General features: G+C 52.3%; 2 protein-coding genes and 1 long non-coding RNA gene across 3 annotated transcripts in view; 1 reads left to right on the forward strand and 2 right to left on the reverse strand.

Annotated features, from left to right (window-relative positions):
* Positions 1-1023, reverse strand: part of AGPAT2 (1-acylglycerol-3-phosphate O-acyltransferase 2) — a 26473-nt gene extending 25450 nt beyond the window's left edge. The window contains exon 1 of the mRNA XM_009280664.1: positions 992-1023. Coding sequence (XP_009278939.1) covers positions 992-1023 — 32 coding nt within the window. The remainder of the gene's footprint in view (positions 1-991) is intronic.
* A 1027-nt stretch (positions 1024-2050) lies between these two features.
* On the forward strand, positions 2051-7490 carry FAM69B (family with sequence similarity 69 member B). The gene is made up of 5 exons (XM_009280665.1): positions 2051-2058; positions 2112-2283; positions 4568-4675; positions 4882-5058; positions 5696-7490. The coding sequence occupies exons 1-5, from the start codon at positions 2051-2053 to the stop codon at positions 6506-6508; spliced, it is 1278 nt and encodes a 425-aa protein (XP_009278940.1). The 3' UTR covers positions 6509-7490.
* A 1633-nt stretch (positions 7491-9123) lies between these two features.
* The window catches only part of LOC103900040, a 5928-nt gene continuing 2751 nt past the window's right edge, over positions 9124-12300 (reverse strand). Inside the window, exons 3-4 of the long non-coding RNA XR_657641.1 lie at positions 11891-11940; positions 9124-9565 (exon numbers count right to left, since the gene is read on the reverse strand). This is a non-coding gene — a long non-coding RNA (uncharacterized LOC103900040). The remainder of the gene's footprint in view (positions 9566-11890; positions 11941-12300) is intronic.

Raw genomic sequence — 12300 nt, forward strand, 5'->3', positions numbered from 1 at the left:
AAAGGCGTGGGGAGCAGTTGCGTGGGGCCGCGGCGGTGGGCAGGGGCTGGGGACTGGGTCTGGCAGGGAGGGCGAAGCTGGGTGCAGAGTGAGGGTGGGTGGGAGCTGGGGGTAGCCCTTGCGCCGGGATCGCCTGCGCGGATACCCCATGGGGGGTGTGTGTGTGTGACAGCCACGCCAAGCTGCCCCTGGGAGCACGCCAGCCCTGGCATGGTCCCCACCACCGGGACCCACCGCGAAACAACCCCCATGTTCCCAGGGCGCTGCAGGGGAGCAGTGGGGACGGGGCAGGATTTTGTGATGCTGCGTCCATTTTGCCTTTGAAGCCAGCTCCAGCACAAAGTCACTTCCAGGTCCACCACAGTCGCCCTAAAATAACACAAGCAAAGGGTAACACCCTTTGGCGCAGGCTGCCAGCCAGGAGAGCGGGCAAGGAAGGCAGTGGGCAGGGAAACCCCTGTGCCCTGAGATTGAGCCCCTGGAGGAAACCTTAGCACCAGCTATGAATCCAAAATATTCCCAGTGGAACCTCTCGTTGCAATGCATCCCCCACCTCCACGTTTCTTTCCACCATTTAGGGGACGATGAAGCCAGCGTTCCCCGCGCTGTGCTCAGGTCGCAGTCCTGACCCCCTTTCTGCCCTGGGAGCATGATGGATTCTAGGTCTGAATAAGCAAAAAGGGACATTTTGGCCATTCCAGGGCTTTGCCGCCCCAAGACCTGTCTCTCGTGGGAAGCCTACGGAAAGGGCCCCTTTGCTGAGGGCAGGGGGCCTGGTGGGTCACATACCCACCGCTGGGCAGTTTTCGAGGGGCTGCTGCGCTGGGGAGGATCTCACGGGTCGCGGTGGTGTGTATCTGACTTCAGGGACTCGAGCTGGTTTTCAGCTCACAGGAGCAGCCATGCATCCTTTGTCTTTGCCAAGTCCTCGCCGTGGTCGGGTTCTCTTTAACAGGCGTTAATGAGCGGTGCCATTGCTCGACAGGCAAACCGGGTATCGTGGCCCGCTTCACACTTCGGCATTTCCGATTAACACGCAAGATGTCATGACCTCGAGGCAGACCTGCCTGCTTTCACCCTTGCCTGCCGATTCCTGTGAAGCCCGTTTGTTGGGGCTGGGGCCAGCTGAGCCACTGGCTGCAGCCAGTGCGGCAGGAGGGCAGGAGGCTCCACCGCCTCCGGTTACTGCCGTGGGGCAGAGCCCTTACAGCACTCGGCAAGGGGCCAGGGAGGAGGCATTTTGGAGGTGGGAGCTGGTTTGGGCTACAAGACCCACGTGAGGATCCCTGGCAGGTTGTAACGGTGCTGTATCCACTCGGATCTAGCCCTATTCCAGCAGCAGGTCGTGGTCTCACCAGCTGATGCGGTGCAAGGAGAGAGGAGGGTTTGGAGGTGGCCACTGGCCAGGGGCTCTCTTGGCCTGGCGTGAAGCAGGAATTATCTATAGAAACCAGAGGGAATGGGGTGTTTGACGCAAGGATTAATTCCCTGCCCTTAGGAACCACTGGGGATCTGCGCTGCGTTACACGGGTCAGGTATACATACAGGCATATAAACAACCTATATTGCGGGGAGGCCAGATGGCAGCAGCGCTGTTGTTACAGGGGCAGAGGGGAAGAAATGAAGCCAGGAAAAGAAAATCATGCTGCGAGCCTCCGAGACATTTGCACGGAGTATTATCCGTGCGCTTCCAGGTTCATTACTTGCCCGCTCCCACGTGGAAGCTGATGGCGGCAGCCTCCTGTGCCCGTGGGGCTTTGCAAGGGGGGGGGGGTCTGCTGAGAAGGGTCGCCCCCGGCAGGAGCAGAGCCTCTCGCAGCCCTGACGGTGAACCCCAGGGTTGCAGAGGACAGCGGGCTCTGCCCTCGCGCTGGCAGGATAGCGGGCGTATGCGGCTGCGGCTCGTGGGCACGGGGATGCCTGGCAGCCAGCTCCTCACAGCCCAGCGCTGTAATCTCCCTGCTTTTAGGGAATTTTAAGTGACCTACTTGCAGCAGGAGTTGCATAATAGTCTGGTGAATATATATAAAAAAGGCTGAAGGTTTCACCGATGCTCAGGTTGGTTTGTATAGAAGAAGTTGTCCTTGTCCAGCCACTGCTGACCCGTGCAGAGCCCCGGCCTTCACCAGCGTTTTCTTTTTCTTCCAGAGTCGCCTCCCGGGCATCAAGGTGAAATACCTGCTGGTGGTGTGGCTGGGCATCTTCGTGGGCAGCTGGGTGGCGTACATGCATTACTCGTCCTACTCCGAGCTCTGCCGCGGCCACGTCTGCAGGATGATAATCGTGAGTGGCGGCCAGCAGCCCCTGTGGCCACGCTGGTCCCTGTTCGGGGTACCGGGGTGAGCGGGGCTGCGGGAGCCCCATTTCCAGCCCCCCAAGCCCTATGTGGTGCTTTGCAGCCGGGCAGGGAGCACCGGGGCAGCATCCTGCACAAGAGCTGGGCCGAGGAGCCCTCCTGGCAGCTGCTTCCCCGGCACCGTCCCCAGCGTCACGCGGAGCTCGGAGCAGGAGAGGTGACCTTATCCTGCCAGGGCGGTGGCGAAACAATTTAATGAGATGTCGGAGGGAAGCAGGCCAGGGCAGGCCAGGCAGACGTGAGCAGATTAATGTCTGTGGAGATGAAGTTGCAATGTCAGAGCAGGATCTGCGGGCAGGGAGATCATCGCACCAGCCCCCCCTGAGCTCCGCAGAGCCAGAGAAAAAAGGGGAGCAGCCAGTCCCTGGGTACCTCTGTGACTGCTGACGTGCCCTAAAGAAAGCACCAGCCTGCACGAAGAGCAGACCCCTCGCGAGAGCTTGGCTCGATGCGTTTTGCCCCTGCCTGGGTTTGCAGTGGGGTACAGCCTGCTCCCCACAGCATCCCCGGGGCCGGCAGCCAAGCGGACCCCCCCGGGACTGCTGTGTGTGCCCCATGGCAGGGGAGCAGGTCGCCCACCCAGCCCAGGCGAGGATGGGGATGCCAGGCTCTGTCTGAAAATGCCTCGTTCATCAATCCTTCAGCAGAGAAGGGAGGCAGGAATTGCCATAACAACAGCGACGATCGTTTAATTTGATTTTCTGCATGACTCTGACCACGGGGTCTCAGGCACTAATTCCTGCTCTGAGCTGGGGGTTTAAGACGCCGTGTCTGGCCGTGTCCCCTGTGAGCAGGTCTGAGGGTTAATCCCCATCCACGTAGGGGGAAAAAAAAAGAGGGAAAAGATGCAGTGAATTTCTGCAGCTCCTGTTTCCAGCGAGGGAAAAGATACAGTGAATTTCTGCAGCTCCTGTTTCCAGCCCTGAGGCTGTTGTGCCCTTGCCTAGAAGCTGCAGAGCTGCAGCCTCTCCTGCCCAGGGATGCCTCCGGCTCCCAGCCCAGCTGCCCCGCTTGCGGATCAGAGCCACCGTCTGTCCCTGTCCCCGCCACCGCCTGGACCGGGGCCAGCCCATTTCACAGCAGGGGCTACTGCTCTGCTGAGCAGCCTCAGCCCGTGCACCCTCATCCTCGCCCAGCTCCACGCTGCCCTCTCCTCCAGCCCTGGAAGCTCCCCTAACCCCCTGGACTTGCAGCAGGAGCACCCAGGAGCAAATCCCCTGCGGTCCCTGCCAGCACCACCGGGGGTCCCTGCCAGCAGCACGGGGGGGTCCCTGCCAGCCCAGCCCAAGGCACCGAGCCGCCCCAAAGGGCCCTGCCTGCAGCCAGGAGCTCTGCCCACGGCTGCTGCCCGTTTGGCTGGGGCTCAGCCCCAGGTGTGCCCACACACTCCTCTCCCCCTGTCTCCCCCATTAAAGTCCTTGCTCTGGGGCCAGTAGAAATCTTCGAGCAGAGATTTTGGGCTGGGATTTCTTTGGAAGACAAGAGAATGGGGAGTTTGGGGGTGCTGGAAGGGGCTGGACTCTGAGCAACTGGCACTACATCTCCCTGATGAAAGTCTGAGTGCAAGGCGCTCGCCTCCCTCCCAGAAACCCTGAACTGGCCGAAATGGCTGCCATGATGCAGACATCGCCCGAAGCCACTTGCATGCCATGCCGGCACGGCCGGGGTCCCCCGTGGCAGGCGGCACCTCGTGGGCTGCCAAACCCAAGGCCAAAGTGATATTGGGGTGGTGACCCCGAGCAGCCCCTCTCTGCTCGAGAACCTCAGAATCCCAGGAAAGAAATAAATTGTTGGCAATTGGAGATACTGTTCTTGCCTCCAAGCAGCCTGCGTGGCTTTGCAATCAGGTGTGTCTCTTTTAAGGGGTGTTTTTCTCTTGTATAAGAGACTCGCAAGAACTCAGAGGAAACGGGCTCACCGGGGACGCGATGGCATTGATGATGCTTTCAGTTATACACGGTAAATTGAAAAACCGAAGAGCCAGCCCCCAGCCCTGCTGCAGGAACGGGGGGTGAGGAGTTTGGGCATGGCAGGTGACGGGAGCAGGGCTGGCGGCGGCACAGGAGGCCGGGGGGGCTCGCACGCCCCCAGCTCGTGTGCTTGGGGTGCCCCAGATCACAAGCTGTAGGACCGCGCCTGGATCCGTCGGACTTCTTTGGGTGAATGGGGGCTGCCCCTGCTGAGCTCCTCTCTCTGCCTTCCCCTCCCCAGTGTGACCAGTACAAGAAAGGAATAATTTCTGGCTCCACGTGCAAAGACCTGTGTGAGGAGCGCAGCCTCCTCTTCCAGCACTGCCTCTCCTCCTCTCCCACCCAGCAGGTAGGTCTCTGCCCCGCCGGGGAAACCACCGCACGGCAGGGGATGGGTGCAAGCATCAAACCCGGGAAACGTCCTCCTCCACCCACCCGCATCTCTGCTCCTCACCCCATCCCCGGTGCCCATCCTGAACCAAACCAGAAACCGGTTCTCTGCACTTGCTGTTGTTTTCCTCCTGCCTCCGCTGTGTCCCCTCTCCTTTGCTGTAGGTTTACAGTGGGCTTTGGAGGGAGAGGGAGGTGATCATCAAATGCGGCATCGAAGAAGCCTTGAAGGCAGACAGCCACCCAGACTCTGTGCCCAGAAGGGACATGGTCCTCTTTGACAAACCGACACGAGGGACATCGATGGATGAGTTCAAAGAAATGCTCCTGAACTTCCTAAAGGTCAGTGCGGAGGGTCCCTCCGGGATCTTGCGGGCCTGGGCTGCCACTTGTGATTCAGAAAGACTAAACATGTTTTTCCTTCCTCTTAAATGAGAGCTCCTCTGGCCCATGCTCCCCCGTCAGCTGCTGGGCGCCGGGCAGGGCTCCTTACCATATACTGCAGAGCAAGTACTGGATTAGCCAAGAAAAACCTCCATTCTCGCACAGGAATTCTCATTTGCAAGATTTTAATAGCAGCAACCCTGGAGGCCGCTGTACTGCGGCTGCGGGTGGCATCTGTGCTGGGCAGAGCTTACTCACAGACGCGCGGGCGGCCCTGGCAGTGCTGGCACCGCGGCAGCAGTTACCCCTGCGCAGGGCTTCTGCTGCAGCGGTGGGACGGCAGCGCTGCCCGGCCTTTGCTCTCAAAAGCTTGCTCCCGCCCGGGTCTAGAGCAGCCCTGAGGCTGGTAAAATTCTGCTGGAGCTGAATCCGTCCAACCGTACCGCTATGGCATGGCACTGAATTTGCTTGAGCACGGTGGCTGTTTCCTCCTCCCCCAAGCTCAGTTCTTTGCTTCCCCAGTTCAGTTTTGCGATGTGAAGCCCGAACAGAGAGAGCTGCGAGGGGCTGATGCCGCTTCTTGTTCTGTTCGCAGTCCAACCTGGGAGACCAGCCTTCTCTTGCAGCCTTGGTGAGCCGGATCATCGCCATGGCAGATGTGAACCGGGATGGGAAGGTGTCTTTAGCAGAGGCCAAATCCATCTGGGCACTACTGCAGCTCAATGAGTTTCTTCTCATGCTCTCCTTGCACGAGAAAGAGCACACTTCCAAGCTGCTGGGGCACTGCGGGGATCTCTACGTCACTGAGAAGATCCCCCACACCTCCCTCTATGGAGTGGATGTCCCCCCCTTCCTCCAGTCGCTGCTGCCTTCAGTCGTCCACCAAATCATCCACCAGTGGTTTGCACCAGCGTGGCCCCGGCGGGCAAAGATCGCCATCGGCCTTCTGGAGTTCGTGGAGGAGATATTCCACGGGACCTACGGGAACTTCTACATCTGCGAGACCAGCTTTAAGAACGTGGGCTACAATGACAAATACGACTTCAAAATGGTCAACCTGAGGAAGGTGGCAACGGAGATGACAATCAGAGGTTTCCTCAAGGGACGTCACTGTGAGCAGAACGTGGACTGCACCTACGGGAAGGACTGTATGGCGACCTGCGACAAACTCCTGAAGCAGTGCAAAAGCGACATGGTGCAGCCCAACCTGGCGAAGGTCTGTGGGTTGCTGCAGGACTACTTGCTGTACGGAGCACCACTGGAGCTGAAAGAAGAGCTGCAGAAACAGCTCCGAACTTGCATGACCCTCAGTGGCCTGGCCAGCCAGATGGAAGTGCACCACTCCCTCGTGCTGAACAACCTCAAGACCTTGCTCTGGAAGAAGATTTCAAACACCAAATATTCCTAACAGGGGAAGCACGGCCCTGGAGTTTAGAATCTGCAATCTTGGAGTAAAGTCCGAGGGTTGAAGGCCTGTTTCTCCATCCTCTCCCGCACAGGAAAAAATACACCCTACGCAGGGAGTTCAGCACAGCTGTAGCCCCTTCTCCTTCATGGAAAACCAAGCATCAAGACTTCCACCGCCCAGCAGGATCATCGATACAGTCGGCAAGAGCATGCTGTGGAGCTGGGACACCGGGAGCCGGGCTGAACGGGCTTGGGGGAAGAAGATGACATGGAAAGCGATAAGGAAGCGGAGCCCAGCTGGACGCATCTAACCGTTTCTTGATTAACAGGAAAGCAGTGCAGAGAGACGAGAATGAATCATTCATGCTGTACTTGTCACATCTTCTTTTGATGAACATCTCTGATGTAAATAAATAGCTTTTACGTGAATCACACCAGTACATCAATAGCGAAACGGCAGCCTTTTAAGTACCAGCTTGCTCGTGATCTAAAAAGGAGAAGGTGGTAGATTTCCCTATTCAAAAGTCTCTCCTTAAGTATTGAGTCATCTGTCACCAGATCCAGCTGTAACTTAGGAAGCAGATAAGCTGTCTTTTCCACAGTGGAGAATCCTGGCAATTCTTTCATTCCTTTTTTTAAGTGCCTGACCCCAGACAGAGATGTGACGGCTCGTGCGAGGCTCCCACCCGGCTGCTCCTGCCGGCAGCCTGAAATTGGCAGCACAGGCCATTCCCTCTCATGTGTCGGCTTTGGAAGCATCTAGGGCCAAGAATAGCTTAAAGGAAAAGGGCTACAACATGAACAATCCTGACCGGTTAACGTATGCGCTCCGTGTGTTACTTCCCACATTACTCAGTGCAGGGATAAGCCAACCTCTCGGTTTAATTCTCCTAAAACTAAGCTGGGCTTGCACTGCAGAGGTTAAAGATTAATACCAGAATAATCCAGTGCTTCTCCCATTATTAAAATGAATTTCCAGGCAAGCTTTCAGCACGTTTCAAGACATTTGTTTGGCTGTGTAAATACTACCGGGTCTCTAACCAGTCTGTTTCCTTTAAAAGCTCAATTATAGCAACCTTTTAAAACTACGGGTAGAGAGGAAGAGTTTATGTAAACTACCCCGAGCTTGGTCTGTTCCCAGCACAGCCCTATTCCTGCTGATGGACCATATGCCAGGGCTCTTGCCAACAATTGCTTAGTGAAGTGGAGCGTATATCTGAAACACAATCACCAAGAAAAAAAATACATCTGTCAGTATATATGGCCTGTGAAGGCAATCGGTAGTGTCACGGCTGCAAATTTATGAGTCCTTTGGAGGAGAGATATCAGTATTTCCTTCTATTAGTTCTATAGGATCATCATTACCTCTCACTGTTATTTATGGAGGAAACGTTTCAGTGTCAACAGTGCTCTAAATCTAGCACGGAGCCAGCGTAGCTCGCTTCCCGCAGAGGAGTTGGCTTCCCAACACAATTCATCCGTGGGTAAGGTCGAGCATTTGTCAGGTTTCCGCGTTCGAAGTGCGGCAAGTTCCTCAGCCCGCTGGAGTCCCCCTTCATTCAGTACGGACCCCGCGAAGATGGTCAAGGCCCCACCTCCAGGCACCGCACCGGGGTGGTGCGGGTTCACCTGCAGGGGAGCGTCTGGTGGAGGGCGAAGGCGAGGACTGGAATTCGGTAATGAGGCTCCATGCAGCCACCCCAGCTCCTCGTCTGTTGTCCTGCATTCCCATGGCAACCAGCTCCACTGACTAATTAATTTTCTTCTGCTATTAGAAAAAGGAACCTAACAACCCTGCCAAATCCTCTCCTCAGATTTTCAGGAAAGTCATTTTTCACCCTCCTCTCTGTGTTTTAAGATCTACTAGTAACTTTTGCCCAGAAAGTGGCATTCCCGCTGCATCTCATCCCCGCTGCTCCCTTCCCCAAAAGCAGTATTAGACAAAGCAGCAGGTAAGCACCTAGAAAAGCGGAGGAAAACCACCACGTTCCTTCCTTATCCGCATCTTCTTAAATATCAGAATCTCTTTAAGCATTTATGATGGAAGATGAAGTTCAAGGAGAAAGACAGCCCCTGTACTTTAAAGAACTAGCCAAGACAGCTTTACTCAAATAAAGACACTTCTGACAAGAGCTGTCACATTACCACGTTACTGATCTGCACAGCCCAGTAACAGCGGTGGACACTCCAGGAATCATTTATGACTCACACCCCCCAAGAGCACCGAGTTTTGCTCGTCACTAACAAAAAGCACAAGTGTTTTCAGACACGTGCTTACGGTTTACAAGCTACACTACAATATGGGAGAAAAATGACTAAAGGCAAAGCTATTTTATGCTCATAATGCCTTCTCCAGATTTCCCACATTAGCTGGAAAAAGAGGAAGAGCCAGAACACTGCAAGACTGACAGTCTGATCTCACCAGATGCTGCTGCTTTAGCAGCGTAGTAGAATTGTGCTACAAGGGGATGGAGGTAAGCAGCAAGACTTCTACCTTTCAGTGTTTAAAGTCAAAACCCATCCCAGTTCCCATATCCACGAATAAAAGTCTTAAATCCTAGAATGGTTAAAAGTTAATATTACTTGGGGCGCTACAAATACACAAGCATAATCATTTCAGACTTACTGTAGGTGGCATCTTTATTTAGGTTTTGGTTTTTTTAAAGTCCTCCTTAACCATGTAGCGAAAACATGGGTTGAAACAGCAGTGCTTTAGCATACGGCTGTGAAAACAGCGTGCGAGCCGAGCCGAGCCGGAGAAGGGCAAGATTACAACTCTTACGGCTATTCAACAGTACAGCAAAAGCAGAAAGGACACTTGGAGCAGAACAACTCATTTTTTTTTCTAAACTGACATTTGAGTGCACAGGTTGCAGCACATATTGCAGCAAATATTCAGAACCGCAAGCAGCATCGCATGCACTTTCACTGGCTGTGGTGTGCTTGAACCCACGTGTGAGAAAAGACGAACTTTTAGGAATCTTCAAATGCAGCCACTGCCAACCATTTCTTTTGCTGTAGCCAGGTTTGCTAGAAATTCTAAAACTCAAGGCATGATCTGCAAATAAAAAAAGGCCCAGGATGTTAGACAACTTCAAATAGAGCCAGCACAAGTTAGCAATAAATGGCAATACTAAGAAGCTAATTAATCCATACCATCCAGACTCCTGCTGTTCGCTATGGTACAGTGTCTGAGCTAAGGCACTGCGGCTAGTCGGGACAGAGAATTGCTTTTAGTTTCAGAGGCAACATTTTCAGCTAATTGATGAATTACATCAGGTTTGTCTTGGGACCGTCCAAAGATTTTTCACATCCCCGAAGAAATAAAAAAGCTTCATAAAATGAAACCGAATTTTAGGGAAGTCATTAGCTGGGCTCGGTTATGATGATTCACAGGGAAGCTTCAGAAAGCAATTTACTTCAGTCCGGAACCACGGGAACACCTTAACTCGCACTGGCTGTATTCACTGCAGCCAGAGGAAGCCGAGTGCCTGCAAACTTGCGTGGATCAGGAGCTAAAGCAGTGACAGAAGGCAGATGTAACTAATAAATTAAGACTAATTTAGGAGAGGTTCTTTGCCACTAGATCAGAAAGGTTTTGAAGAAAATCTTCTGGCTAGGCACAGTGCACTCCGGCGAGTTTAGGAAAGGGATAATTTAACAGCACGATAGCTGGAGCCTGCTCTTGGTTACTCTTTCACTCCTAGGCTCCCTAAAAATCAAAGGTGAGTTTTCCAACCTCAGCGCAGAGGCAAGCTATTAATAGTGCAGAGAAAGAAAAGCTGGGCTTATTCCAGCGTTCAAAGCCATGACATAAACCAGTTCTAAATGGTGAAAGGCTAAGTTAATGTGCAGAAAGACTTTTAATTTCTCTCAAAACCATTTTAATACAAAATATTAATCTTTTCCACAGCTGAAAGCCAGGGAATTCTTTCAGTAAAGCAATATTCACAGCCTGGGGTGGCTGCTCAGTCTCGGGAAGACGGCTAGCAGCAAATGCTGTTTGGAAAATTTTAATAGCTATCCTATGCCTCACACAGTGAAGTTCTAAAGAGAGACTCATTAGGCACTCACTACCCCTACAGGACCCTTGATGTGAGTGAAGTCTGATGAAAAAACTCAAATATGTATTTCAGGGTTAAAAGAAGTCAGGAAACTTAAATAGAAGAGTCACATCTTAAGGCATGCCTCTTTGCATAACCGTATCCCCAACAACCTTGTTAGCATTCTTTTCCAAAGCCTGCTGGTAGGCAGTGACTTTTCCCAATTAAATGGCTCATTTTGCAGCCAGCAGCTACCCGCTTGGTTAATGGCACCTTTGGCCCTCATAATGCCCATTTAATGAGGACATTTTCCACCATTTAGCACTGCCAGATTTTGTCAAGCTATTAGTCACTGCAAAGCCTCTCAGAGTTTCACAATACTATCTACGTGGAGCCACAGCTTCTCTTACCACTTGTTTTAACACCACCGGCACAGCAGAGGCTCATGTGCACCACATCACCCAAGAAAGGACAGTGATGCACAGAGCTACTAGGATATATCGATACCCGTGCTCCCTAGCAGCTCACTGCCTTGGAGGTCAAGTTCCTTTGCCATCATGCTAGCACATAAACACAGCAGAAACCAACTAAAAAGTCACATCGTGCTCAATTGTGTTTTTCCTTTTTGTCTGCTATGTTACCAGCTGGAACACGGTGCTCAAGGAAGTTAGATCTTGTCTTGGGAAACAGGGCAAAGCATTCCACTGCTGCGCTTCCTGAAAGTTAGTTTAGAAGGACTTTTTAAAAAGACTTCAGGTTTCAGCATTAATTTTTTGCTTGGATTACTGAAATCAATCTTTTTATTTCTTTATTCATTATGCCTAAGACAAAATCCCATTACCTCGCACATCGGTGACTCATTTTTTCAGTAGCGTTTTGTGCCAGACTGCAGTAGTACGAGAGCCTGTTTTGATAATCTCAGGCACCCTAATATACGTAAGTGTAAGCTCTCAATAAAAGTGTCTTGTTCTGACTGACAGCTGCCCTTAAAAAGATGCACTTTGGGAGCTGAGAAAGGCAGTTTAGGAAGTGAAATAAAAAAGTTAATCAGAAGATTGCTTAAGGTTGCTTACAAAAATTGCTGCACTAGCAGAATAGAGGAACCTGAAAGCACTCCACCTAAAATAAAGGCCTGTCAGCAAAAAAGATGAAAAAATACTGAATTTTAAGTTCTTTCTGCAAGTATGCACTAGTAGCATTTTAATTTTTTTTTTTTTATTTGTCCATGGCCCACAAGAGAAGGACAAGATGTACCAACCCAAGGACTTCTACCCAGACGCTGACTGTTTTGGTAACACATTGAGGTTTAGTATGTTTCCAAGAAAGGACATAATACCTACCTTCAACATTTGCAGCAAGTTCCAGAACTCAGTTCTGTTCTCCAAAGTAACTGTAAGAAGGAAAAAGATCATCAGTTTGGGTTTTTTGGGGGAGGAGGTGGTTTGTTTGGTTGTTTTTCTCCCCCCTTCCCCCCACCAGCATGATTATAAAGCTGCATTTCAGAAGACTGCTGATTGCACCTCCTGGTCAAACTTACTCAGCACCCTTGGAAGTCAGATCATAGAATCATTTAGGTTGGAAAAGACCTTTAAGATCATCAAGTCCAACCGTTAACCCAGCACTGCCAAGTCCACCACTAAACCATGTCCCTAAGCACAACATCTAGACGTCTTTTAAATACCTCCAGGGATGGTGACTCAACCACTTCCCTGGGCAGCCTGCTCCAATGTTTAACCACTCTTTCAGTAAA

Source organism: Aptenodytes forsteri, unplaced genomic scaffold, assembly GCF_000699145.1.
Source record: "Aptenodytes forsteri isolate BGI_AS27 unplaced genomic scaffold, ASM69914v1 Scaffold68, whole genome shotgun sequence".
NCBI classification, from domain to species: Eukaryota; Metazoa; Chordata; class Aves; order Sphenisciformes; family Spheniscidae; genus Aptenodytes; species Aptenodytes forsteri.

What these genes read in the sequence shown, in the direction of transcription:
- FAM69B (XM_009280665.1), top strand. An exon ending in ACGTCTGCAGGATGATAATC is followed by an intron (nt 2,284 to 4,567) that starts GTGAGTGGCGGC and finishes TCCCCTCCCCAG; the next exon opens with TGTGACCAGTACAAGAAAGG. An exon ending in TGCTCCTGAACTTCCTAAAG is followed by an intron (nt 5,059 to 5,695) that starts GTCAGTGCGGAG and finishes TTCTGTTCGCAG; the next exon opens with TCCAACCTGGGAGACCAGCC.